Consider the following 25,307-nt stretch of genomic DNA (forward strand, 5'->3'; position numbering starts at 1 on the left):
AAAGTTACCTACATTTTAAGCTAGTTTGTGAAGTGGTAAACAAATAGTTCTAAAAATAAATCTTTGAAGCTTGCATTTTTCACTATCAATATGTCATGGTTTACTTTGTGATACACTCCATCAGTAAATTTTCTGCATTACTGTGAAGGCAAACCACTGTCACATTTTATCCACAGCTGATAGCAGTAAACATCAATAAATGCTCATAAGCAATGCCACAGATTAATTAGTTAATACTTCTGAATAATTCTAGATTTTCCAACATAACATTTCAACCTTATATGATATTTTAGGTGGGCTTACCCGTATTAATTTAGAGAAATACTAAGTGGCATCTGAACAGGTAACTTGGGGGGTATACATAGCTTTCAATCTCTATCACTATATTAAAAATTTAAAACATATAGCAATAATTGCATTTGTGCCAAACTTAAAACCAGCAGATAAAAGCAAAAAACCGCAGATGCTGGAAATCCAAAACAAAAACAAAAATAAAAATACCTGGAAAAACTCAGCAGGTCTGACAGCATCTGCGGAGAGGAACACAGTTAACGTTTCGAGTCCGTATGACTCTTCAACAGAGAAGAGTCTGTTGAAGAGTCATACGGACTCGAAACGTTAACTGTGTTCCTCTCCGCAGATGCTATCGGACCTGCTGAGTTTTTCCAGGTATTTTTATTTTTGTTTTAAAATCAGAAGATATTGAATAATGACGGGGAAGACGAGTAACACGTTTGGCAAGCACTTAACTGTTAAATACTGTCCCTTACCTTTCCTGGCGTGAAGCATGTGGAAAGATTTGCATTATTTTATCATGAATATCAGATACTCGTTGCGCTTCTGTCATCTCACCCCTCAGTTTAATTTCCAGTGTATATCCACCACCATACTTGCTCTTCAGATGCTGTATGGAGCCAATACACCTGTTAATAACAAAGATTACCTGCATTTTAGTTTATTATTAAGTCACATATAAGTTTTAGCACAATTAGCATGGAGTTCAAATCAGTTTTATATTGCGAGGCCACATAATCCTCATTCTGACTAATATCAATTACAGGATAAGTAACAACTGGTTGAGTTAATCAGTCTCAGCCACGTTTAAATTCATTACAAACAAGCAATAACAAGTCAGTCCCAGAAACATAACAATTAAATATTTTATTTTTCAATCTATTATAGCCCTGTTATCTGACCCCCACATTATAGGCATAACATTTACGCAGTCACCTATTCCTTTTAGCACAAAACACTAAATTAGTTATCCGCACAGTTACTGATATAGTCTTGTAATTGCTCCTGTCTTTGTAACTTAGCAATTAACTACAAGAAAACCAAAGTACTTAAACTATGTTATAAAGGAAGAATATCGAGTTGATACCAAAATTGCAACAGAAACAGCATAACCAACTACAAGTGCTTTATCAGTTTATGCTGAGATTTTTATATTTGTGAAAACAGCTAAAGGGATATCAATTCTCTTCATAAGACAACAGGACCAGGGGAAGTCAAGTTGGCCCATCGAGCTTGTTCTGCGCGCCATTTAACGGGATCATGTCTGATCTAGGACCTTATGCCATATATCCATCTTTGCCATATCCCTTAATACCTTTGCTTAACAAAAATCCATCAGAATCTCGGATTTAAAATTAATAACCGACCCAGAATCAACTGCCGTTTATGGATGAGATCTCTAAACTTCTATCACTCTGTGTTTCCTAACTTCACTCCTGAAAGACATGAATCTAATTTTTAGGCTATGTCCCCTAGACCTAGATTCCCCAAACAACAGAAATAGTTTCTATCTAACTATCAGTTCCCCTTAACATAAGAACTAAGAACAAAGAAAAGTACAGCACAGGAACAGGCCCTTCGGCCCTCCAAGCCTGCGCCGATCATATTGCCCATCAACTAAAACATTTTGCACTTCCGGGGTCTGTATCCCTCTATTCCCATCCTATTCATGTATTTGTCAAGCTGCCTCTTAAACACCAGTATCGTACCTGCTTCCACCACCTCCTTTGGTAGCAAATTCCAGACACTCACTACCCTCTGCATAAAAAACTTGCCCCGCACATCTCCTCTATAGTTTTCTCCGCTCATCGTAAATCTATGTCCCCTAGTAATTGACTCTTTCACTCTGGGAAAAAGCTTCTGACTATCTACTCTGTCCATGCCACTCATAATTTTGTAAACTTCTACCAAGTCGCCCCTCAATCTCTGTTGCTCTAGTGAGAACAATCTGAGTTTCTCCAACCTCTCCTCACAGCTAATAACCTCCAGACCAGGCAGCATCCTGGTAAACCTCCTCTGCACCCTCTCCAAGGCCTCCATATGCTTCAGGTAATGTGGTGACCAGAATTGCATGCAATATTCCAAGTGTGGCCTAACCAAGGTTCTATATAGCTGCAGCATGACTTCCCAGCTTTTATACTCAATACCCCTGCCAATGAAGGCAAGCATGCCATATACCTTCCTGACTACCTTATCCACCTGCATTGCCACTTTCAGTGACCTGTGGACCTGTACACCCAGATCCCTCTGCCCGTCGAGGCACTTAAGGGTTCTGCCATTTACTGTATAATTCCTGCCTGTATTAGACCTTCCAAAATGCATTACCTCACATTTGTCCGGATTAAACTCCATCTGCCATTTCTCCGCCCAAGTCTCCAACCGATCTATATCCCGTTGTATCCTTTGACAATCCTCTTCACTATCTGCAACTCCTCCAACCTTAGTGTCATCTGCAAACTTACTATATTAGCCCAGTTACATTTTCCTCCAAATCATATACTACAAACAGCAAAGGTCCCAGCACTGATCCCTGCGAAACTCCACTAGTCACAGCTCTCCATTCAGAAAAGCACCCTCCCTCAGTACTCTTGGGTAGATCCTATCTGGCCCTGGGGACTTATCCACCTTAATATTCTTCAAGATGCCTAACACCTCTTTTTTGATCTCAACATGATCCAGGCTATCTACACAATCTTCCCTAGACAAATCGACCGCTAAGTCCTTCTCTTTGGTGAATACTGATGAAAAGTATTCATTTAGTATCCCTCCCATTTCTTCTGGCTCCACACACAGATTCCCACCTCTGTCCCTGAGTGGGCGTACCCTTTCCCTGGCTAACCTCTTGCTTTTTACATATGTATAAAAGACCTTGGGATTTTCCTTAATCCTGGTTGCCAGTGACTTTTCATGACCCCTTTTAGCCCTCCTGACTCCTTGCTTAAGTTTCTTCCTACTTTCTTTGTATTCTCTACAGGCTTCATCTGTTCCCAGCCTTCTAGCCCTTACGAATGCTTCCCTTTTCTTTTTGACTAATCTCACAATATCCTTCGTTATCCAAGGTTTCTGAAACTTGCTATGCTTATCCTTCATCCCAGCAGGAACATACCGGTCCTGAATTCTTATCAACTGACGTTTGAAAGCCCCCCACGTCAGTTGTTGATTTGCCCTCAAACATCCGCCTCCAGTCTAGATTCCTCAGTTCCTGCCTAATATTGTTATAATTAGCCTTCCCCCAATTAAGCACCTTAACCCGAGGTCTCCTGTTATCCTTATCCACCAGTACCTTGAAACTTACTGAATTATGGTCACTTTTCCCGAAATGCTCTCCTTCTGAAACTTCGACCACCTGGCCAGGTTCATTCCCTAATACCAGGTCCAGTATTGCCCCTTCCCTAGTTGGACTATTTACATATTGTCTCAGGAAGCCCTCCTGGATGCACCTTACAAATTCTGCACCATCCAAACCCCTAGCACTAAGTGATTCCTAGTCAATATAGGGAAAGTTAAAATCACCTACCACAACAACCCTATTGCTTTTACATCTTTCCAAAATCTGCCTACATAACTGTTCCTCAATCTCCCACCGGCAATTGGGAGGCCTATTACCCCCAACATTGTGATTGCACCCTTCCTATTGCGGAGCTCTACCCATATTGTCTCGCTGCATGAGCCCAACGAGGTGATTACCTTGTTGGGCTCATGAAAACTTTGATCAAATCACCCCATAAGTTTCTAAATTCTAGAATTCTAAATTCTAGAAACAAATAACCGTAGTTTGCATAATTTCTCCTCATAATTTAACCTTTGGAGCCCAGGTATCATTCCAGTGTAGAATGCACTGCACTCTCTCCAAGGCTATTGTATCCTTCCTAAGATGTGATGCCCAGAAATACATACAGTGCTACAGATGTGCTCTAACCAGAGCTTTCTATAGTTGCAGCATGACTTCTAACCCCTTGTATTCTTCTGGATTTTTTTTTGTACCTGTCCTTGATATCTTAATGATCTATGTACACGAACACCCAAATCTCTTTGGACCTCCATTACTTCTAACTTTTCACCATTTAGAAAGCACCCCAATATCCTTTTTAGGTCCGAAGTGGATGACCTTAGATACAGTTTTGTACACAATCTATTAATAGTTCGTTTTAATATTATGCCTTCATCTACTTTACTTACAAAGTTGCCCATCACTGTGTCATTGGCAAACTTGGATATGTGGTTCTCTATCCCGTCATCCAAGTCACTAATAAATCAAGTAAATAGTTGAGCTCCTAACACAGATTCCTGTGCACACCGTTATCACATCTTGCTAATCAGAGCACCTGCCCTTTATCGCTACCATCTCCTGCTGCTCACAGAATATCTTAATCAGGTCAATCGCTTGCCCTCAATTCCATGAACTTCAAACTAAGAGTCACTTATGAGGGCCTTTATCAAATGCTTTTTGGAAATCCAAATAGATAGCATCTATAGACAGTCCCCTGTCTTCTTTCAAAAAATTCAATCAGGATCATTTGGCATGACCTGCCCATTACAAATCTATACTGGCTTTCTTTGAAAGTTTTCAACTGATCAGAGTGTTCAGTCACTTCATCCTTAATTATGGATCCTAGTGATTTCCTGTCAACAGATTTTAGGGTAACTGGTCTTTAATTCCCCTAATCATGGGCAGCAATTCATTAAATTCCCGTCATTAAATTATGGGCAGTAATATAGGTAAATAGTTTGCATTTTTCAAACTATTATTTGATAGGTTTCAGGTGCAACACTAGTGAGAAACCACCCCTGCAGGTTGTCTTACCATAGGCATATGTGCACCAATGCACATTTTCCAATTTTAGACTGCACTTTTAGAATCAGATTGGCACTACTACCAAGATAATTGTAAAAGCAGCGTGCGACTGAGCAGATGTTTTGCAGTGATCACCTAGTGATCACAAAAACATTTCTTAATTAATACTCTGTACTCGTTTAGATTTGCAAGACCATTTTAGAAAGGGAGTACCTCAGCTGTCCTGACACCATGATAGCAACTCGATCACAAAGTGCTTCAGCTTCCTCCATATAGTGTGTGGTCAGGATGGCACCACGCTGTCTGTCCTTAAATGCAGCCCGAATTGCTCTCCTGAAACCAAATTGAAAGTTGATTTATTATTTGCCATATTTAAGGCCATTTAGAACTTCAATGTTCACCAAAGCACATTGTGCAAGCATGGACTATTACATCAGCTTGAGATTTAGGAAGGAGGATCTCTGGTTCCATTTCATTGGAAATTTTCCCTTAAGAAACCAACACACCAGCAAGACGAAACACTACTGTTGTATAGTTGCATTTTATTATGACAGTGGGCTTAGCTTTTCTGTAAAATAAATCCATCAGCTTTAAATTGCACCTGTGACTCCATCAGTATAACACTTACCGAGTACTCTTTACCAGACAGCTCAAGTTCAAATCCCAGTCCCAACTACCCAACCAATATCTGAGCTATCAAGCTTTGTGAATTCTTCATTAAATGGTCAGGTGTAGCGCTCTCTCAGGGCAGGAAAACCCTTAAATGTTTTATTAATAAAAAAGCTACGCTGTTTATATTCAGTATCTTGATTGAGTAAAACTGGGAATAACTAAGTCCTTTTGGCATAATCTAGGTCAAGGGTACGTTCTATTTTATCACTCAGCCTTCATTTAAGCTTCTGCATTAATACTTAATAAATATGAAACTTGAATATTTCAACAATTTTAATCTTGCTTCACAAACTAATGCACTACTACCATCATGGATTTGAATTCATGAATCTGCTTATACATCCAGATATGTATTAAGCCTCATGATTACAACTATATATCGGGTCAACATCTTTGCTGGAATTTATGATGCATCCTTCTGTGTGTTACCAATGTTTTTTATTTTCTGTACCCAAATGTATGGCCTCATATTTTTCATGATTTGCTATTTAACTGCCCAATAACCTAGGATTTGTATATTCCTGAATAATATACATCCACCCAGAACATCCCACTTCACTTGATAAGTTGGTCTCAATTATGGCTTAGAATATCTACTTATAGTATCCTAATTGAAGTTTTAACAACCACCAGCTCCTGGGAAGAATTTTCCCGTTGGCGAGTTGGGGCGGGGCCCGCTTGTGATGCATAAAATGACGCTGGGTGATATTGGGCAGGTGTCCCGACGTCACCACGCGTCATTTAGATTGCCAGTTCAGTGGATGCGCAGCCACGTCGGCTGCACGCCCGCCGAACTATCAAAGGCCTATTAACAAAGTAATTAAAGTTGTTAAGAATGCTGCCTGTCCAACCTTAAGGTCGGCGGGCAGGCAAAGAGCCCAGGCGGCCTTTGCATTTTTCACAAAACCTCATCCACGGCCGGGATGAAGTTTCATGAAGGGTTTATTATTTAAATAAAAAATTTTGAAAAAAATCAATGGACATGTCCTTAACATTTTTTTTCACCTTTATTAAATATTCCAGAGCTTAAACTGATCTCCGAGGCACCTCCGTGCCTCAGGGAGATTTCTGTGCTCTTTCGCGTGCATGCGCGAAAAAGTGCAGGCCCCGACTCAGGGAATCCCCCCTGCCCGCACAGGGAGTGCGCAGCGCTTCCAGGTGTGCGTCACTCTGTGTGGGCCTTAATTGGCCCGCCCACATAAAATGGCGGCGCACACCCAATCGGGGGTGCTGATCGGGTTTGCGTTCGCTCCCACCTGCCCCCGCACAACCCCCCCGACGGGAGGAAAATTCAACCCCTGCATTCATATACTATCCCCCACATAAAGCATCTCAAAGTGCTTTTTAAGGGAAAAAGGAAGACACTGAACTGAACGACTCTAAACTCTATGAAGTCTCATGGCATCAGGTCAAACATGGGCAAGGAAACCTCCTGCTGATGATTACCATGTACCGTCCCCACCTCAGCTGATGAATCAGTACTCCTCTATGTTGAACACCACTTGAAGGAAGCACTGAGGGTAGCAAGAGCACAGAATGAAGACTGGCATCATAGTTGCCAGTCTTCAGCCAATTCCATTCACTCCACGTGAATTCAAGAAACGGCAGAAGGCACTGGATACTGCAAAGACAATGGGCCCTGACAATATTCCTGCAATAGTACTAAAGATTTGTACTCCAGAACTTGACATGCCCCTAGCCAAGCTGTTCCAATACAGCTACAACACTGGCATCTACCTGGCTATGTGGAAAATTGCCCAGGTATGTCCTGTACACAAAAAGCAGGACAAATACAACCCGTCCAATTACCGCCCCATCAGTCCACTCGCAATCAGCAGTATAGTGATGGAAGGGGTCATCAACAGTGCAATCAAGAGGCACTTGCTTAGCAATAACCTGCTCACTGACGCTCAATTTTGGTTCCGCCAGGGTCACTCAGCTTCTGACCTCATTACAGCCTTGGTTCAAACATAGACAAAAGAGCTGAACTCCACAGAGGTGAGGGGAGAATGACTGCCCTCGACATCAAGGCCGCATTTGACCAAGTGGCATCAAGGAACCCTAGCAAAACTGGACGCAAAAGAAACGAAACCGGACGGACCACTCGGCATCGACCTGGACACCGGAAACAACAACAGCAACTCAGCCCTATCAACCCTGCATTGTCCTCCTTAGTAACATCTGGGGGCTAGTGCCAAAATTGGGATAATTGTCTCATAGATTAGTAAGCAACAGCCTGACATAGTCAACCTCATGGAATCATATCTTACAGATCATGTTCCAGACACCACGCTCACCATCCCTTGGTATGTCCTGTCCCATCGGCAGGACTGACCCAGCAGAGGTGGCGGCACAGTGGTATACAGTCACGAGGGAGTTGCCCTGGGAGTCCTCAACATCGACTCTGGACCCCATGAAGTCTCATGGCATAGGTTAAACATGGGCAAGGAAACCTCCTGCTGATTACCACGTACCGCCCTCCCTCAGCTGATGAATCAGTGCTCCTCCATGTTGAACACCACTTGGAGGAAGCACTGAGGGTGGCAAGAGCAGAGAATTTACTCTGGGTTGGGGACTTCAATGTCCATCACCAAGAGTGGCTCGGTAGCACCACTACTGTGTCCTAAAGGACATAGCTGCTAGACTGGGTCTGCGGCAGGTAATGAGGGAACCAACAAGAGGGAAAAACATACTTGACCTCATCCTCACTAGCCTGCCTGTCATGGATGCATCTGTCCATGACAGTATCGGTTGGAGTGACCACTACACAGTCCTTGTGGAGACGAAGTCCCGCCTTCACATTGAGGATACTCTCTATTGTGTTGTGTGCACTAGCACCGTGCTAAATGGGATAGATTTCGAACAGATCTGGCAACTCAAGACTGGGCATCCATGTGGCACAGTGGACCATCAGCAGCAGCAGAATTGTACTCGAACACATTATGTAACCTCATGGCCCGGCATATTCCCCACTCTACCATTACCATCAAGCCAGGGGATCAACCTGGTTCAATGAGGCAGGCCAGGCGCAGCACCAGGCATACCTAAAAATGAGGTGTCGACCTGGTGAAGCTCTAACATAGGACTACTTGCGTGCCAAACAATAAGCAGCAAGCGACAGATGGAGCTAAGCGATCCCACAACCAATGGATCAGATCTAAGCTCTGCAGTCCTGCCATGTCCAGTCGTGAATGGTGGCGGACAATTAAACAACTCACTGGAGGAGGAGGCTCCACAAATATCCCCATCCTCAATGATGGGAGAGCCCAGCGTATCAATGCAAAAGACAAAGCTGAAGCATTTGCTACAATCTTCAGCCAGAAGTGCAAAGTGGATGATCTTTCTCTGCCTCCTCGGGAGGTCCCCAGCATCACACATGCCAGTCTTCAGCCAATTTGATTCACTTCATGTGATATCAAGGAATGGCTGAAGGCACTGGATAATGCAAAGGCTATGGACCCTGACAATATTCTGTCAATAGTACTGAAGGCTTGTGCTCCAGAACTTGCCACACCCCGAGCCAAGCTGTTCTAGTACAGCTACAATACTGGCATCTACCCAGCTATGTGGAAAATTGCCCAGGTATGTCCTGTACACAAAGATCAGGACAAATACAACCCAGCCAATTACCGCCCCATCAATCTACTCTTGATCATCAGTAAAGTAATGAAAGGAGTCATCAACAGTGCTATCAAGCGGCACTTGCTTAGCAATAACTTGCTCACTGATGCCCAGTTTGGGTTCCGCCAGGGCAACTCAGCTCCTGACTTCATTACAGCCTTGGTTCAAATATGGACTAAAGAGCTGAACTCCCGAGGTGAGGTGAGAGTAACTGCCCTTGACATCAAGGCTGCATTTGACCTAGCAAACCTGGAGTCAATGGGAATCAGGGGGAAAACTCTCCACTGGTTAGAGTCATACCTGGCACAAAGGAAGATGGTTGTGGTTGTTGGAGGTCAGTCATCTCAGCTCCAGGACATCACTGCAGGAGTTCCTCAGGGTAGTGTCCTGGGCCCAACCATCTTCAGCTGTTTCATCAATGACTTTGGGGATGTTCACTGATGATTGCACAATGTTCAGCACCATTCATGACTCCTCAGATACTGATGCCATCCATGAACAAATGCAGCAAGGCTGAACAATATCCAGGCTTGGGCTGACAAGTAACATTTTTTTTATTCATTCATTCATTCATTCATGGGCGTCGCTGGCCAAGCCAGCATTTATTGCCCATCCCTAATTGCCCTTGTTCAGAGGGCATTTTAAGAGTCAACCACATTGCTGTGGATCTGGAGTTACATGTAGGCCAGACCAGGTAAGGACGACAGATTTCTTTCCCTAAAGGGCATTAGTGAACCAGATGGATTTTTACAACAATCGACAATGGTTTCATGATCATCATTAGACTTTTAATTCCAGCTTTTTATTGAATCCATCTGCCATGGTGGGATTCGAATCACGGTCCCCAGAACATTACCCTGAGTTTCTGGATTACTAGTCCAGTGACAATACCACTATGCCACCACCTCCCCTAAACATTTGCACCACAAAAGTGCCAGACAATGTCCATCTCTAACAAGAGAGAATCTAACATTGCCCCATGACATTCAATGGCATTGCCATTGTTGAATCCCCACTATCAAAATCCTAGGGGTTACCACTGACCAGAAACTGAACTGGATGAACCACATAAACATTGTGGCACAAGAGCAGGTCAGAAGCTAGGAACTCTGTGGCAAGTAACTCATTTCCTGACTCCCCAAAGCCTGTCCACCATCTACAACACACAAATCAGGATTATGATGGAATACTCTCCACTTGCCTGGTTGAGTGCAGCTCCAACAACACTCAAGAAGCTTGACACCACCCAGGACAAGGCAGCCCACTTGATTGACACCCAATCCACAAACATTCACTCCCTCCACCACTGACGCACAGTGACAGCAGTATGTATCATCTACAAGATTCATTGCAGGAACTCACCAAGCCTCCTTAGGCAGCACCTTCCAAACCCACAACCACTACCATCTAGAAGGACAAGGGAAGCAGATACATGGCAACACCGCCACCTGCAAGTTCCCCTCCAAGCCACGCACCTTCCTGATTTGGAAATATATCGCCGTTATTTCACTGTCACTGGATCAAAATCCCAGAACTCCCTCCCTAACAGCACTGTGGGTGTACCTACACCACATGAACTGCAGCAGTTCAGGAAGGCAGCTCACCACCATCTTCTCAAGGGTAATTAGGGATGGGCAATAAATGCTGGTCCAGCCAGCAAAGCTCACATCACGTGAATGAATAAAAAAGAAATGGGCATTTTTATTCGGACTAAAAGTGGTCAGAGATAGATTTTTAAGACGACTTTTGATGTTTAAAATTCAAAACTGATCTTCACATCTTTCCAATTAGAATAATCCCAGTTTACTTTCATAATTTAGTCCAAACAGCAGTAAAAAGTTTCACAACAAAGATCAAATAGTGATATACAGACTAAACTTTATTATAGTCAGTGCCTACTTCTGCCTAAGTACATTGTCTTCCTATTTGAAGTTGAATATTTGCCACTTACCACATAAACTGTTTGGCTTTAGGATCCATGCCTGTTGATGGTTCATCCATTAATACAATCTGAGGATTTCCCAACATGCACAATGCAAAGCAAAGCTTCAGAACAAAAAAAAGCAGAGTTAATTTATAGCACACACTGGTTAACTAACAACTCAGACAATTCTAGTCACAACTGATAAAGCAAACTGAATTAATGCACCTAGGATCTCAAACAGATATAGTAACTATCTAAATAGCATACCATTTCACATACTTGTCTGAAGAATACATTGTAAGAAAAAGAAAAGGTTAGGAGAGCCCGACATGGATTAATAAATATTTGTGTTCATGGGAAATGTAGTACTTATCCCATTTTGGATATTCAGTCTCTGATGAGTAACCAAAAAACAAAATACCACTGGTACTGGAAATCTGAAAAAATTCAGAATAAGCTGGAAATATTCAGCAGATCACTTGCAACAAAAGAAAGGTTGTGCTAACTTTTCAGTTTGACAACCTTTCATCAAATCCTGATGTAAGGTCATCGACTTGAACCATTACCCCTACCCTCCTCTCTCTGCAAATACTACTTGACATGCAAATTATGAATGAAGTTTATTTTTATTCTCTGCCTTATCAACGTGTCCTCACTTCAGTCACCAAATAATACCCTATGGGCAGGATTTTTTGCTCGGCGAGCAGGTGCGCGCCCAACACGCCTGAGCGTAAAATAGCACATGATAATGTTGGGCGAGCGTCCCAATGTCATCGCGCACTCACACGATATTTTGGACGGCAGGCACACGCGAGAATCAGCAGCGTGCCCGCCGACAATTAAGAGGCCTTTTAAGACAATTAATATATTAATTAACTTGGATTTTTTGCTGCTCATCCAACATTATGGTTGGCGGGCGAGCGAATTGGCCAGGCAGCCTTTGGATTTTTGAGGAAACCTCATTCAAGGGCGGGATGAGGATTCTGATATTAATTTAAAGAAATAAAAATATTTGGGCAGAATTTTTATAATCTATATGTCTGGGTAAGCGAGTCCGATGTGTGGACTTTTTTCTGCATTTTAAAATCTTTATTTGATGGTTTTAAATTCTTCAGCTCCCTGCCTTCAGGGAGCTTTCATTGCGTGCTCCCCCACGCCGACTTCAGTGCTCGCCCTCCTCCCACACCCACCCCGGCAGCGCTGGGCTGTTTCCCGGCAGTCCCAGGCCTGCCCACCATGTCCGACCGAAGACCTCAAAATTCTGCCGTATATTGCAATTGTTTGACTTTCCAATTTCCAAAGCAAACATTCTGGTGATATCACCTAGTGAGATTGTTAATTTAGTACCAATTCATACAGACATCACACTTTAAAGAGGAGCTAGCTCGGGTACAATTGAGGTACATTCCCAAATAACTAGCAGTGTGAAGGAACAGGAGGACCTAGAAGTGCATGTTCACAGATCCTTAAAGGTAGCAGGACAGGCTGACAGGTGGTTCAGAAGGCATAAGGCATGCTTTCCTTTATTAATTAAGGTATAAAAGAGAAGAGCAGGGAGGTTATGATAGACATGTATTCAATGCTAGTTTGACCACAGCTTGAGTACTGCATACAGTTCTGGTCATCACATTATAGGAAAGATGTGATTGCACTGGAAAGGGTACAGAGGAGATTTACTAGGCCGCTATCAGGACTGGAAAACTTTAGCTTTGAGAAAGATTCAATAGGCTGGGGTTGTTTTCCTTGGAGCAAAAGAGGCTGAAGAGACTTAATAGAGGTGTATGAAATTATGAGGGGCCTTGTTAGAGTAAATAGGGATGACCTATTTACCTTAGCAAGGGGTCAAAAAACAGGAGGCATATATTTAAGGTAATTGGTAGAAGGATTAGAGAGATGGAATGAGGAAACATTTTTTTCATCCAGAATGTGGTAGTGACCTGGAACTTGCTGTCTGGAAGGATGGTACAAACAAACCCTCACCACATTTACTAAGTACTTAGATGCCTACTTGAAGAGCTGTGACTTGCAGGGCGATGGACTCAATGCAGGAAATTGGGATTAAGCAGGGTAGCTCTTTGTTGGTGGTACAGACACGATGGACCAAAAGGCCTCCTTCTGTGTCATAAATTTTCTATGATTTCTATGTCACATGATTGGAGAATTGCAAATGTTACACCCTTGTTCAAAAGGGTGTAAGGATAAGCCAACAACTACAGGCCAGTCAGTTTAACCTTGGTGGTGGGAAAGCTATTAGCAAGGATAATCTAGGACAACGTTATCATTTATTTGGACAAATGGAGATTAATTCAGGAAAGACTGCAGAGATTTGTTAAGGACAAATCATATTTAACTCGCTTAATTGATCTTTTTGATAGGGTAACAGAGAGGGTTTGATGAGGGTAATGCAGGTGATGTGGTGTACATGGACTTCCAAAAGGTGCTTGACATTGTCACATAAACAGGCTTATCAACAAAATTAAAGCCCATGAAATGAAAGAGACAGTGACTGTATGAATACGAAGTTGGCCGAGTGGCAAGAGAGAGTTGGGGTGAATGCTTGTTTTTCAGACTAGAGGAAAGTACATGGTGTAGTTCCTCAGGACCACTGCTTTTCTTGATATATATTAATATCCTAGACTTGTGCGCAGGGCACAATTTCAACATTTGCATGTGACACAAAACTTGGAAGTATTGTGAACTGAGGAGGATGGTGATAGCCTTCAAGAGATCATTCACAGGCTGAGTGGACAAGTGGCAGATGGAATTTAATGCAAAGGTGAAGTGCTACATTTTGTAGGAAGAATGAGCAGAAGCAATATAAAATAAAGGACAGAATTCAAAAGGTGGTTCAGTAGCAGAGGGACTGCTGGTATATGTGCACAAATCATTGAAGGTGGAAGGGCAGGTTGAGAAAGCAATAAGGCATATGGGATTCTGGGCTTTATAAATAGAGGCTTGTAGTACAAAAGCAAGGAAGTTATGATGAACCTTGATAAAACACTGGTTTGACTTTAACTGGAGTATTGTGTCCAATTCTAAACACCACACTTCAGGAACGATGTGAAGGCATTAGAGGGGGTTCAGAAAATATTTATGAGAATGGTTCCATGGATGAGGAATTGAGTTCTATGAATAGATTGCAGAAACCGGGGCTGTTCTTCTTTGAGAAGAAAAGATTAAGAGGAGATTTGATAGAGATGTTCAAAATCACAAGGCATTTGGGCAGAATAGATAGGGGGAAACTGTTCCCATTGGCGGAATGGTTAAGAACCAGAGGACACCGATTTAAGGCGAATGACAAAAGAACCAAAGGTGACATGTAGAAAAACATTTTTATGCATTGAGTGGTTAGGATCTGGATTGCACTGTCTGAAAGTGTGGCGGAGGCAGATCCAAGTGTGGCTTTCAAAAGAGAACTGGATAAGCAACAGAAGAGAAAAAATTTGCAGGGCTATGGGGAAAAGATGGGTTATTAAGTCTAGCTGAGGTACTCTTGCAGAGAGCCAGTACAGATACAATGAGCTGAATGGCTTGCTTCTGTGCTGTAACCATTCTTCGATTTCATAATGGCTAATTTAGTGCTCATTCCCACTAGGGATTTGTTTGAGATCATCTCAATGTAGCACATTGAATGTAGCACAAGAACAAACTACAGCAGCTGGAATCTGAAATAAAAACATTAAATGCTAGGAATATTCAGCATATCTGGTAGCATCTGTGGAGAGACAAACGTAATTAACATTTCAGATTGGTGACCCCTTACTACTCAAGAGATAAGAACATAAGAACTAGGAGCAGGACTGGGAAATTCAGCCCCTCGAGCCTGCCCCACCATTCATTACAATCATGGCTGATCTCACTTCGGCCTCAACTCCAATTTCCTGCCCTCTCCCCATAACGTTTCAACCCATTACTAATTAAAAATCTGTCTATCTCTTCCTTAAATTTATTCAGCGTCCCGGCATCAACTGCACTCTCAAGTAGTGAATTCCACAGATTCACGGCCCATTGAAAAAAGTAATTCCTCCTCATCTCTGATTTAAATTTACCACCCCATAGCCTAAAACTACGGCCTCTCGTTCTAGAATGGCCAGAAGGGGAAACATCCCCTCCACGTCTACTTTGTCTATCCCCTTCAGCATCTTATATACCTCAATTAGATCTCCTCTCATCCTTCTAAACTCTAGTGAGTATAGGCCTAAACTGCTCAATCTCTCCTCATAAGACAAGCCCCGCATCTCTGGAATCAATCTAGTGAACCTCCTCTGAACCGCCTCCAGTGCAACTACATCCTTCCTCAAGTAAGGGGACAAAAACTGTGCACAGTACTCCAGGTGCGATCTCACCAATGCCTTGTACAGTTGCAACAACACTTCCCTATTTTTATACTCTATTTCTTTAGCAATAAATGCCAAAATTCCATTTGCCTTCCTTATTACCTGCTGTACCTGCATACTAGCTTTCAGCGATTCATGCACGAGGACACCCAGATCCCTCTGCACTGAAGCATTCTGAATTTTCTCTCCATTTAAACAATAAGTCGCCTTTTTATTCTTCTGACCAAAATGAATAACCTCACACTTATCCATGTTAAACTCCATCTGCCAAATTTTGGCCCATTCACCTAACCTGTCCATACCCATTTGTAAATTTCTTATTTCTTCATTGCAACTTACTTTCCCACCTATTTTGCTGTCATCTGCAAATTTAGCTATAGTACCTTCTATCCCTGAATCCAAGTCATTAATATAGATTGTAAATAGTTGGGGCCCAAGGACCGAACCCTGTGGCACCCCACTAGTTACAGCTTGCCATCCAGAAAAAGACCCATTTATCCCGACTTCTGCTTTCTGTTGGTTAGCCAATCTTCTATCCAAGCTAATATATTACCCCTAACTCTGTGTGATCTTATACTGTGTATTAATCTTTTGTGCAGCACCTTATCAAAGGCCTTCTGGATGTCCAGATATACCACATCTACAGGATCCCCATTATCCACTTTGCTTGTCACATTTTCAAAGAACTCTAGCAAATTAGTCAAACACAATTTACTCTTCATAAAACCATGCTTACTCTGATGGATTGCATTTTGACTTTCCAAATGCCCCATTTCTACTTCCTTAATAATGGATTCCAACAATTTCCCAACAACAGACGTTAAACTAACTGGTCTATAGTTTCCTACTTTCATCCTCCCCGCCTTTTTGAATAAGGGCGTAATATTAGCATTTTTCCAATCCACTGGAACCTTTATAGAATCCAGGGAATTTTGGAATATTATAGCCAATGCATCCACTATCTCCGCTGCCACTTTCTTTAAGACCCTGGGATGTAGGCCATCAGATCCTGGGGACTTGTCACCCTTTAATCCCAATAGTTTGCTCAGTACTTTTTCTCTAGTGATAGGAGACTTTCAACCAATTTACCTAAGCTGGTCTCAAAACCAGGCTTCAGAGACCATAAAAGGACAACATCCTAACTATTGGATTGTTCAGTCTGCCCTATATATAAGTACTTATATATGTATGTTTTTTTAGTATGTTGTTTGGTCATTTACGCCACCTTCAGTGGAAACATGTCATTTTGGGTTTCCATTCACACTTAACAGCCTCTCCTGTGACATTATTTATAGGGACAACCCACATAAACCAGTGTGGTACTATTCATTTATATAGGCATAAAGATTTTTCATTGGCTTGAAGGGTGATCTGGAGATGCGTTACCAAACATTAGTCCTAGCTGAGTATTCTTTTAATAGTATACGCCAAAGACGAATGGCATTGAAACTTTAATTGCTTTTCAATATGGTTCAGAAATAAGACTGAAATGCAGTTACTAACATGTTTTAGTTACAAACATAGAAAACAAATGTGTTTTTAAAAGAACGCCAATTTCTCCATATAAATACATCGTGGTGTAGTACTATCGTATGGATCAAAGTCCTAGATTTGATCTCTAGTCTGTACCAATTTAGCAACAGTGAGGATGCTAGAAAGAATAATCAAATTAGCCTTAGATTTTTATGGACCAGAGAAGTGCAAAAATGCATCTGTGAACAATTGTTGCATGCAGGATCAGTTTTGGCTAAGTTACCTCCTCCATAGTTGAATGGTGCTGACACCATTTAGTCTCACAAAGATGAGCTACTTGGGCAATATGCTGAGAGGCTGCCAGCAGCATGTGTACCATAAGCCTGCACTCAATCCTATTTAATATAAAGCATTAAAAATGGCAAATAGGAACAAGAATTTTGAAATATATTTTGGTAAACATCTATATGATATCATGCTCTTTTCATTCCTGTGATCTCCCTAAATACTGCACTAAAGTGTCAGTCCTGATTTTTGCATGAGTTCTGGGGGGCACCTGAATCCACAACCTTCTGATGAAGGAGTAAAGAGTACTTTATTCTGAATAATGCTGGCTGTATACCAAATGAAGATTGGTTTACATTGGAATCTTAAAGCGGAATGGTGTCGTTTTCTAGAACTGACATTTGTCACCATACGTGAATTAATAAAGAAAATCAGACAAACGGCATTCAATGTAACACCAGAAGGAAGCCACTGAGTAGTGCAATTATATGACCAATGGCTACAGTTCTCTTCTGAAAACGTTGTACTTTCTTTGATTTTAGTAAAGCAAGCAAGCAGATGAATGGATGATCTGCCAGACTCAGATGTCTTAATCCCTACACAGCCACTAAACACATGCATAAAATATGGTTCATGAATTGAGATAGGACAACTTGAGTGGTATGTACTTTTCTCTTTATTCCGGTGGAGACTTTCTTTGTCGATTTCTGGAGATATTCCTTCAGTTCAAGTGCTTTTACAATGCTGCAAATAATAAAGATACAGATCAATTTATTCCTAATTTCATACATGGTGAAAAATAACCATAAAATGAAATAAATTTTTAAGAAAAGTTCTATTTCTTTCACAGCTTTTCTTGTAACTCATACATGCAACCTGGTACAGTAGCTGAAATGTTAAAAAAATTTTTTGAAAAAGTAATTTTCAATGAATTTTTAAAAAAATTGTCACAGTAGAACTTCTGGTGTTTTTTTTACCGTTTAATAGCATTTGCTGCATCCTCTTTACTGAGTCCCTTGATAGCTGCATATATCTCCAGGTGTTCCTGTACAGTAAGCTTAGGCCAGAGTGGGTTCACCTGTGCACAATAGCCTATAGTTTCCACAGAGCTTTCTCTTTGCAAATATTCAGTTGAATAATCTCCCATCAATACCTACAAAACATCCATTTTAAAATTATGAGTAGCTTCAGCATATTTCCAAACAGGTCTGATGAGCTCAAGAGATGAAATACTGATGGAAGGATCCATTGATTGTGGCGTTCATATCCAGAAATTCTGCCTGGAGGTGAAACCGGCCTAAAATTATATTTGATGGGATAAATCACTAAGTCCTTGTGTTTCAATTTCTTATCTTTTTTTAAAAAAAGAAAATAGTATAAAGGTAGTTTAGAATGGGTGGAGTCATGTGGACAACTTAAGCAATAATTTACCGTATTTGTGGGATGTAGGACAACCCAGATGATTTGTGTATCTGGCTGTTATCCTCAAGCTCAAAATTTGAGCTTATGGAGCAATTGGAGACATTCTTGGTAGATAGAGTAAGCTGAAGGGCTTCTGGAAAGGCACATTTGAAGAGGTGATCACCCTACAGACAAGACAAGTTAGTGAGGAAGGGAAGGGTTCAGATTCCTGGGGTTTGGGACTAGTTTTGGGACAGTAGCAGCTCGTGCATGATGTTTCACTAGAAAAGGGCTGGGACCAAAGTCTGCACTCCAATAGTAACCATTGCTTTGGCATGGGTTGGACGAATATATGATGGAAGAAGAAAGAAAAACAGGATAAGGCAGAAAGGAAAGCAACAGGGACACGGGTATTTAGAACAAATGAGAGAGAAAAAATGGCAAAATAATAAAGAATGACCAGGTGGTGGAGTAAGTTCGCTAAACAGAAAGAGGCCAGGTTAAATTATATGTCTAAGTGCATTAAATATTCCAAAAAAAATTTGTAAGCTAGACACAGGACATAATATAAAAGGATGAACAAAGACTGGTTTTAAGCTACAGCAGGACTGGGAACTAAACCTTCCTGGTAACAAAAGCTTCAGGAGGGATGAAATAGAGAACAAAAAGGAGTGGCAATGTTCAACAGCAATTCCAATTCAGCATTGGAACACAAGCATAAAATAGGGATTGTGAAAAGGCTGTATTTATTTGTTTACCTCTAAGGAATAACAAGGGAACTGTTGGTCTATTGGGGTTTATTATGGACTACAGTGACTACACTGGCTGTAAAGTGCTTTGGGATGTCCTGTGGTCATGAAAGGAGCTATATGAATGCGCCTTTCTTTTCACTGGGCAGTGAAAGAGATACATATACAAATTAGTGTTTGAGGCAAATTAAACACAACATAATGGCTGACAGAACATCCAAAGATAGATTGGCGTAAACATAGTGTAAGTGGCAAGAGGAAGGCATTTCTACATTGCATTCTGAACTGTTCTCTAGATAATTATATTTTTAGCCTGATAAGGAAATAGGCAGTGCTAGAACTAGTTCCAAGAAATAAAACTGAGCAAGCAGACGATGAAAAGGTGGGGCAACATTTTGTAAACAGTAGCTATAACATAATTAGCTTCATTACAAGAATTATACAGGAGGAGGAACAGTCAGAGGTGAAGACACAACAGAGAAAAAGAGGAAATTTTAACAAAATGAAAAGAGATTTAGCCCAGATAAAATGTGGCAGAGACAACAATGGACAATCATCGACAAATTTCAAACAGATCAGGTTACGGATTAGACACATTCCGACAAGTAAATGGTTTACAGCAGAAGCTTAAATTGTGACTTGAAAAAGAGGTATATGAAAAATCAAGGACACTAATAAAAGAAATCAAATGAGGTATAAGGAGAGGAATTAACAAAGGAAATTAGAAAGTCTAAAAATAGATAAGAAGAAAGATAGTGTTGAAGCATACTTATGTGAGTTAGAGAGAAAACATCAGAGATTCCGACTACAATATTTTAAATAGCCTTAGATATAGAAGTTGTGCCCAGACTTGTGCCAGAGCTGGAGAGTTGCCAATGTAACATCTCCAATTAAAAAGGGAAAAAGAGATAAACTGGGTAGCTATAGCTCAACAGTAGTGGGTAATATTCTAAACGGTTTACTATGGGAAAATAACTCATTTAGAAAGGGGTAATTGACGAAAGCCTGCACAGACTTGTTGGAAGATTTTTTGGCCATTTCCCCAAAAATGTCTTGGACATAAACAATTTTAAAATGTCTTCTGGGTAAAAACTGCCTGATCATGTTAGCTTTGGGGTCAACTCCATTCTGGTTTACAGTCCTATGGTAGGTATTTATCTTCTTAATTGGTCATTGTTTCGTGTTGCAAAATTGAGACCCTTTCTTTCTCAATTGCTGAAACCATCGGAGTTTTAGACCACAAAAAATTGGGAACTCTGCAGTAATTGCAACTCACTTTCAACATACCTAACTACTCCACTATTCAGTCATAAGCATACCTGACCAGCTGATGGTTCCAAGTCACCCGTGATCACGGAAATAGTAGTGCTTTTCCCTGCACCATTTGGACCTAGTAATCCCAGAACTTCACCTAAACAAAATACACAAATATAGAATATGGAGCCTCTTGTGCAATGTAAAGTTCCACTTCAGTATTCTTATTTCATTTTGCACACATCAGTTTGCATCAGTACACAGCATTCAGGAGGTGGTTCTGGGAAACCCCTTTGTATTGGCCACCTGCAGCTCCCACACATTTAAAGCACGTTCTGATAGTCTTAAATGTTCCTAGTGCACTTTCAAACAAGCAACAATGCCAGAAAACAGACTATGCTCTTTAATCCTGCACAGCTGGAGAAACCTACGGCTGCTTTCAGTAAATGGAACACACTGGGCCGTAACTTCCTCGGAGTGGCAATCAGCTTCAGATTGCCACTCCGTGCCCACTTACCAACAACAAATTTCTCCCGTGCCTGTCTTGCCCGACATTCCAACTCAGGTCGTGCAAGGTCCAGGCGGCGCGGCTTTCTCTGAAATCCAGTGTCGCAGTCCAATACCATCAAATTGAAGGAGGACGTGCCCCATTTTTTATGACATTAGCTGCCGTAAACCAGGTAAGTTTAAAGGTGCGACTGAAATTGACAGGCCAGGGAGAAGGTAAGTACCTAAGGTAAGTAGATAGGATTTGGGGGGTGAGGGGAACCGGTGGTTGGGTGGGGATGGGATCAGATATCAGGGGGTGTGGGGGGGCTGTCAGTCTTCAGGAGGGGTGGGGGTCTGGCTGGAGTCGGGTTGGGCCTGCAGGGTGGGGGGTCTGGTCAGGTCTTTTGGTGGGGAGGGGCTTAGAGTTGGGTCGGGGGAGAGATGGGGTGAGATTTGGGCCCGTGGGGGAGGGAGAGGTATCGAATGAGGAGTCCTGTACAGGTAGGGGGCATCCCATGGGGGTCGGGGGTGGGGAATGCCGAGGTGGGGGGAGGAATTCGATAGGGGACTTTACAATAGTTACCCAGAAGTTAGAGGAGGATTTAATTCTAACTTTTTCTGGGTAACCACTGATGTAACCCTGTTGGAGCCATCCGATATTTCCATTTTAAATCGCATTTTCGGATGGTTCCCAGCAGAGGGCAATTGCCCAGAGGAAGTTTGCACTTCTGGGCATTGCTGTGCAAATGCTTACCTGTGAAGTTCCGAGAGGGATTCCCCACCCCAATCCGATGCAGGGGAGCTCGGAAGTTACGGCCCAATAGTACTGAAATCCTAGATGTGGCTACAGGCTGCAAACTATGTTACAATGGAGACAATAAATTAATTGCTTAATTGAGTGAAGGCCATACTAGGTGGTAAAAAGAATGAAAATTAGAGAAAATTGACCTGGATAAAGGTTACCTTGTACAAACTTTTCATCCAGGTCAACTTTCTCTGATTTTCATTCTTTTGCAGCAACCACCATGGTCGTCACTCAATTAAGCAACTTGTTTATGTATCTCCATTGGAACACAGATGTGGTTACAGTCTGCAAACTAAAACTTCAGTCCTAACAAGCTCCATTTGCTTACACACACACACTTCATCCAGGCCAATTTTCTTCAGTTTTTTGTTTGTTTTCTGGCATCTATGCTCGAGCGTTTTATCCATCACACCCAATGAAGTATATTTACCTTTTCTTACACAAAAGGAGACATTTTTGGTTGCCACTGTATTTTTATTTTTTTTCTTTGAAAAGCAATTGCACACCTGAGGCTTTCCAGTGTAAACTTTACGCATGTTACTGACCACAATCGCTGGTTTCTACAAAATTGAAAGCAAAGAAATTAGTTTAAATTTCTTTTCATCCAAATGTGCTGTTTATTCTTGCAAATAATGCAGCCCCTGGGAACAAAATTCCATCCCAAAAACTTTAGAATCCAAGACCCAATTATAAGCAGTATGACATTACACAGCTTCCTTTCATCAAAATCCTTGTGATCGTAATCACAAATGTTTTCTTCAAGTTATTTCTCATTTCAAATGAACAACTTACATTTATAGAGCACCTTTAACATAGTAAAGCATCCCAAAGGTGCTTCACAGGAGCATATAAAGACAACCAAATTGACACTGAACCAAAGGAGGAGGCATCAGGACAGGTATACAAAAGTTTGATCAAGAAGTAGGTTTAAAACAGGAAAGAAAGTTACAGAGGCAGAGGGTTTCAGGAGGAAATCCAAAGCTTAGGGTGTAGGAAGCTTAAGGTATGCCTGCCAACGGTGGGGGGAAGGAAGTCAACGATAGTCAAGAGACCAGAATTGGAGGAATGCAGAGTTTTCAGTGGGTTATAAGGCTGGAGGAAGTTAGAAATAAGGAGACTGTGGAAAGATTTGAACGAAATTTTAAATTTGAAGTATTAGTGGCCCAGAAGCCCATGCACATCAGTGAGCATGAGTGAATGGGACTTGGTTCAAATTAGGTGACAGGCAGCAGATGTTTGGAATGAGTTTCAGTTTGTGGACGGCAGTACTTTGGCCAGGAGAGCATTGGAATCAATGTATCTAGAGTTAACAAATGTATTGCGTGATGGTTTCAGCAGCAGAAGGGCTGAGGTAGGGGCAGAAAACAGGCGGTGTTAGAGATGGAAGCAGACGTTTTGGGTGATGGAGAAGATGTGGATTTGGAAGCTTAACTCGCGGTCAAATAGGATTCCAAGGTTTGTGAAGAGTTTGGTTCAGCCTGAGACATTAGCCAGAGGGAGGGATGGAATCAATGTACAAGGAACTGAGCTTGCAGTGAGGACCAAAGACCAATGCTTCTTCTCAAAGTTGAACAGTTAATTTGCTCTTCTAGCAACATGACATTTAAAAGGAAATTCTCCCACTCAGATTCAATTTTGCCTTCTCCAGCTAATTTTAAATATCCTTTTTCAGGATTGAAATCCTTCCAACACACACCTATAGCAAGCGGTAAGAGGGGGAGAGATTCATGGTGAGCCATCTGATGGCGAGAACATTGGAGCCTCTACCATCACTACCCATAGCTCCAGACCACAACATGCATGTAAAAGTGGATATTGTGACAGCTCCGAGTGAACCATAACATGCCAGGTGCATTTAATGTAACAATATATCCTAAAATGTTTTACAAAAGAACAGTGGACACAAGTTAGAGGAGGTGACAATATAAATCGGTTTCTAGATTCAAGTGTTGAAAGTGAGGTGAGACAGCACTGGTGAAGAGGTTTAGGAAGTAAATGTCAAGCTGCAAGGGCATGGTGAATGTAAGCCCCATAACCAACTGTTACATGATGAGAAATTATTATTCACAGCGTAAACAGAAAATCTGTCAGCAAATCCAGAATTGGTGGCTATCTGTAATTCACTGGTGTCTAATACCCTGCTTGTCACAGACACTAGGGGCAGGAGTTTCCATTTGTTTGTACTTTTGCTCTTATATGTAATTTGCCAAAAATTTGGCGCAAAAGATCATTAAGTTTTAAATGCAAATCAAGTTTTCTCTATCTCTTGTGCTAGTTTAAAAAATAGCACGCTAGAAGCTGACAAAACTGGTCATCCCCCAGATTGAATTAATCACCATTGTAAGCTTCTGCTGGTTGTGCCTATTTGCAAGCCTTCAATAGGCTCTTAAAATTGAGTTTTTAAAAACACAGCAGCATCAAAAGGAACATTTTAAAAGCTTATGAATATATATTAGTTTAACTTACTAAGAAATTGACTATGCTAACCAAAAGTGCTTTTGTTTTATTTAAAAATCGGGTCACTCACAGGTGATGGGCTAGATGTTTATTTTCATGATAAATATTTTGATGAAATTTTGGGCACAACTTGGGCCCCGATTGCCAGAATCTCCAGGTCTAGTTGCCAAGTTTGTGATACAAAATTTAACAACTCATAACCAGTGCTAAACAAAACCTGATTGTCAATTAGTTTTCACATATGTCAATGTTAATCAAAAACAGCAAGCTTTCTGTACGCATGTTCTAATATTTACAATAAAATAATCCCATTTTCAAAATCCATTGATAACGTTCACGGTTTGAGCAACTAAAATAATTTGCTATTCCATCACACAATCCAGGAAGCCGATTGATATATGCAGCTTCTTACCTCCTCACAGCTCTGACAAGTCAATGCATCCCGAACCCTTGCCCTTTCTTCTTTGACATCATCATCCTCATTCTCAGGCTCTTCTGTATTTAGTTTGAATTTACTCTTTGAGGGAAAAATTCTGTATTGAAAAGGAAAAAAATACATTTGTATCCAGGAACTGATAATGCATTCATTTAACCTGTAAAGGTGAGTAGATTCCAAGTTGGATTGTGTTGATCCCATGTAGATTGGTACCAGGCTGATGCTGTGTTTTTTCAAGAAACCAACAGTTAGTCAAAATTTTCAAAATTCTATTGGAAAGTCAGTGCTTCCAGACGGTCTATCTTTTGTCTTCAG

The 25,307-nt window shown here is 41.4% G+C and overlaps 2 protein-coding genes across 3 annotated transcripts in view; one reads left to right on the forward strand and one right to left on the reverse strand.

Moving 5' to 3' along the window:
• LOC144699765 (myb-related transcription factor, partner of profilin-like) overlaps positions 1-25,307 on the forward strand; it is a 53,995-nt gene that overhangs the window by 19,588 nt on the left and 9,100 nt on the right. The window lies entirely within an intron of this gene.
• Positions 1-25,307, reverse strand: part of abca5 (ATP-binding cassette, sub-family A (ABC1), member 5) — a 118,100-nt gene that overhangs the window by 7,740 nt on the left and 85,053 nt on the right. For both annotated transcript variants that reach the window (XM_078570980.1, XM_078570981.1), the window contains 8 exons: positions 24,969-25,089; positions 22,530-22,659; positions 20,871-20,962; positions 18,379-18,554; positions 18,070-18,145; positions 11,334-11,428; positions 5,303-5,422; positions 771-923 (listed from right to left, as the gene is read on the reverse strand). In XM_078570980.1, the coding sequence (XP_078427106.1) occupies positions 771-923; positions 5,303-5,422; positions 11,334-11,428; positions 18,070-18,145; positions 18,379-18,554; positions 20,871-20,962; positions 22,530-22,659; positions 24,969-25,089 (963 nt within the window). The remainder of the gene's footprint in view (positions 1-770; positions 924-5,302; positions 5,423-11,333; positions 11,429-18,069; positions 18,146-18,378; positions 18,555-20,870; positions 20,963-22,529; positions 22,660-24,968; positions 25,090-25,307) is intronic.

This window comes from Cetorhinus maximus, chromosome 24, assembly GCF_964194155.1.
Source record: "Cetorhinus maximus chromosome 24, sCetMax3.hap1.1, whole genome shotgun sequence".
Classification (NCBI taxonomy): domain Eukaryota; kingdom Metazoa; phylum Chordata; class Chondrichthyes; order Lamniformes; family Cetorhinidae; genus Cetorhinus; species Cetorhinus maximus.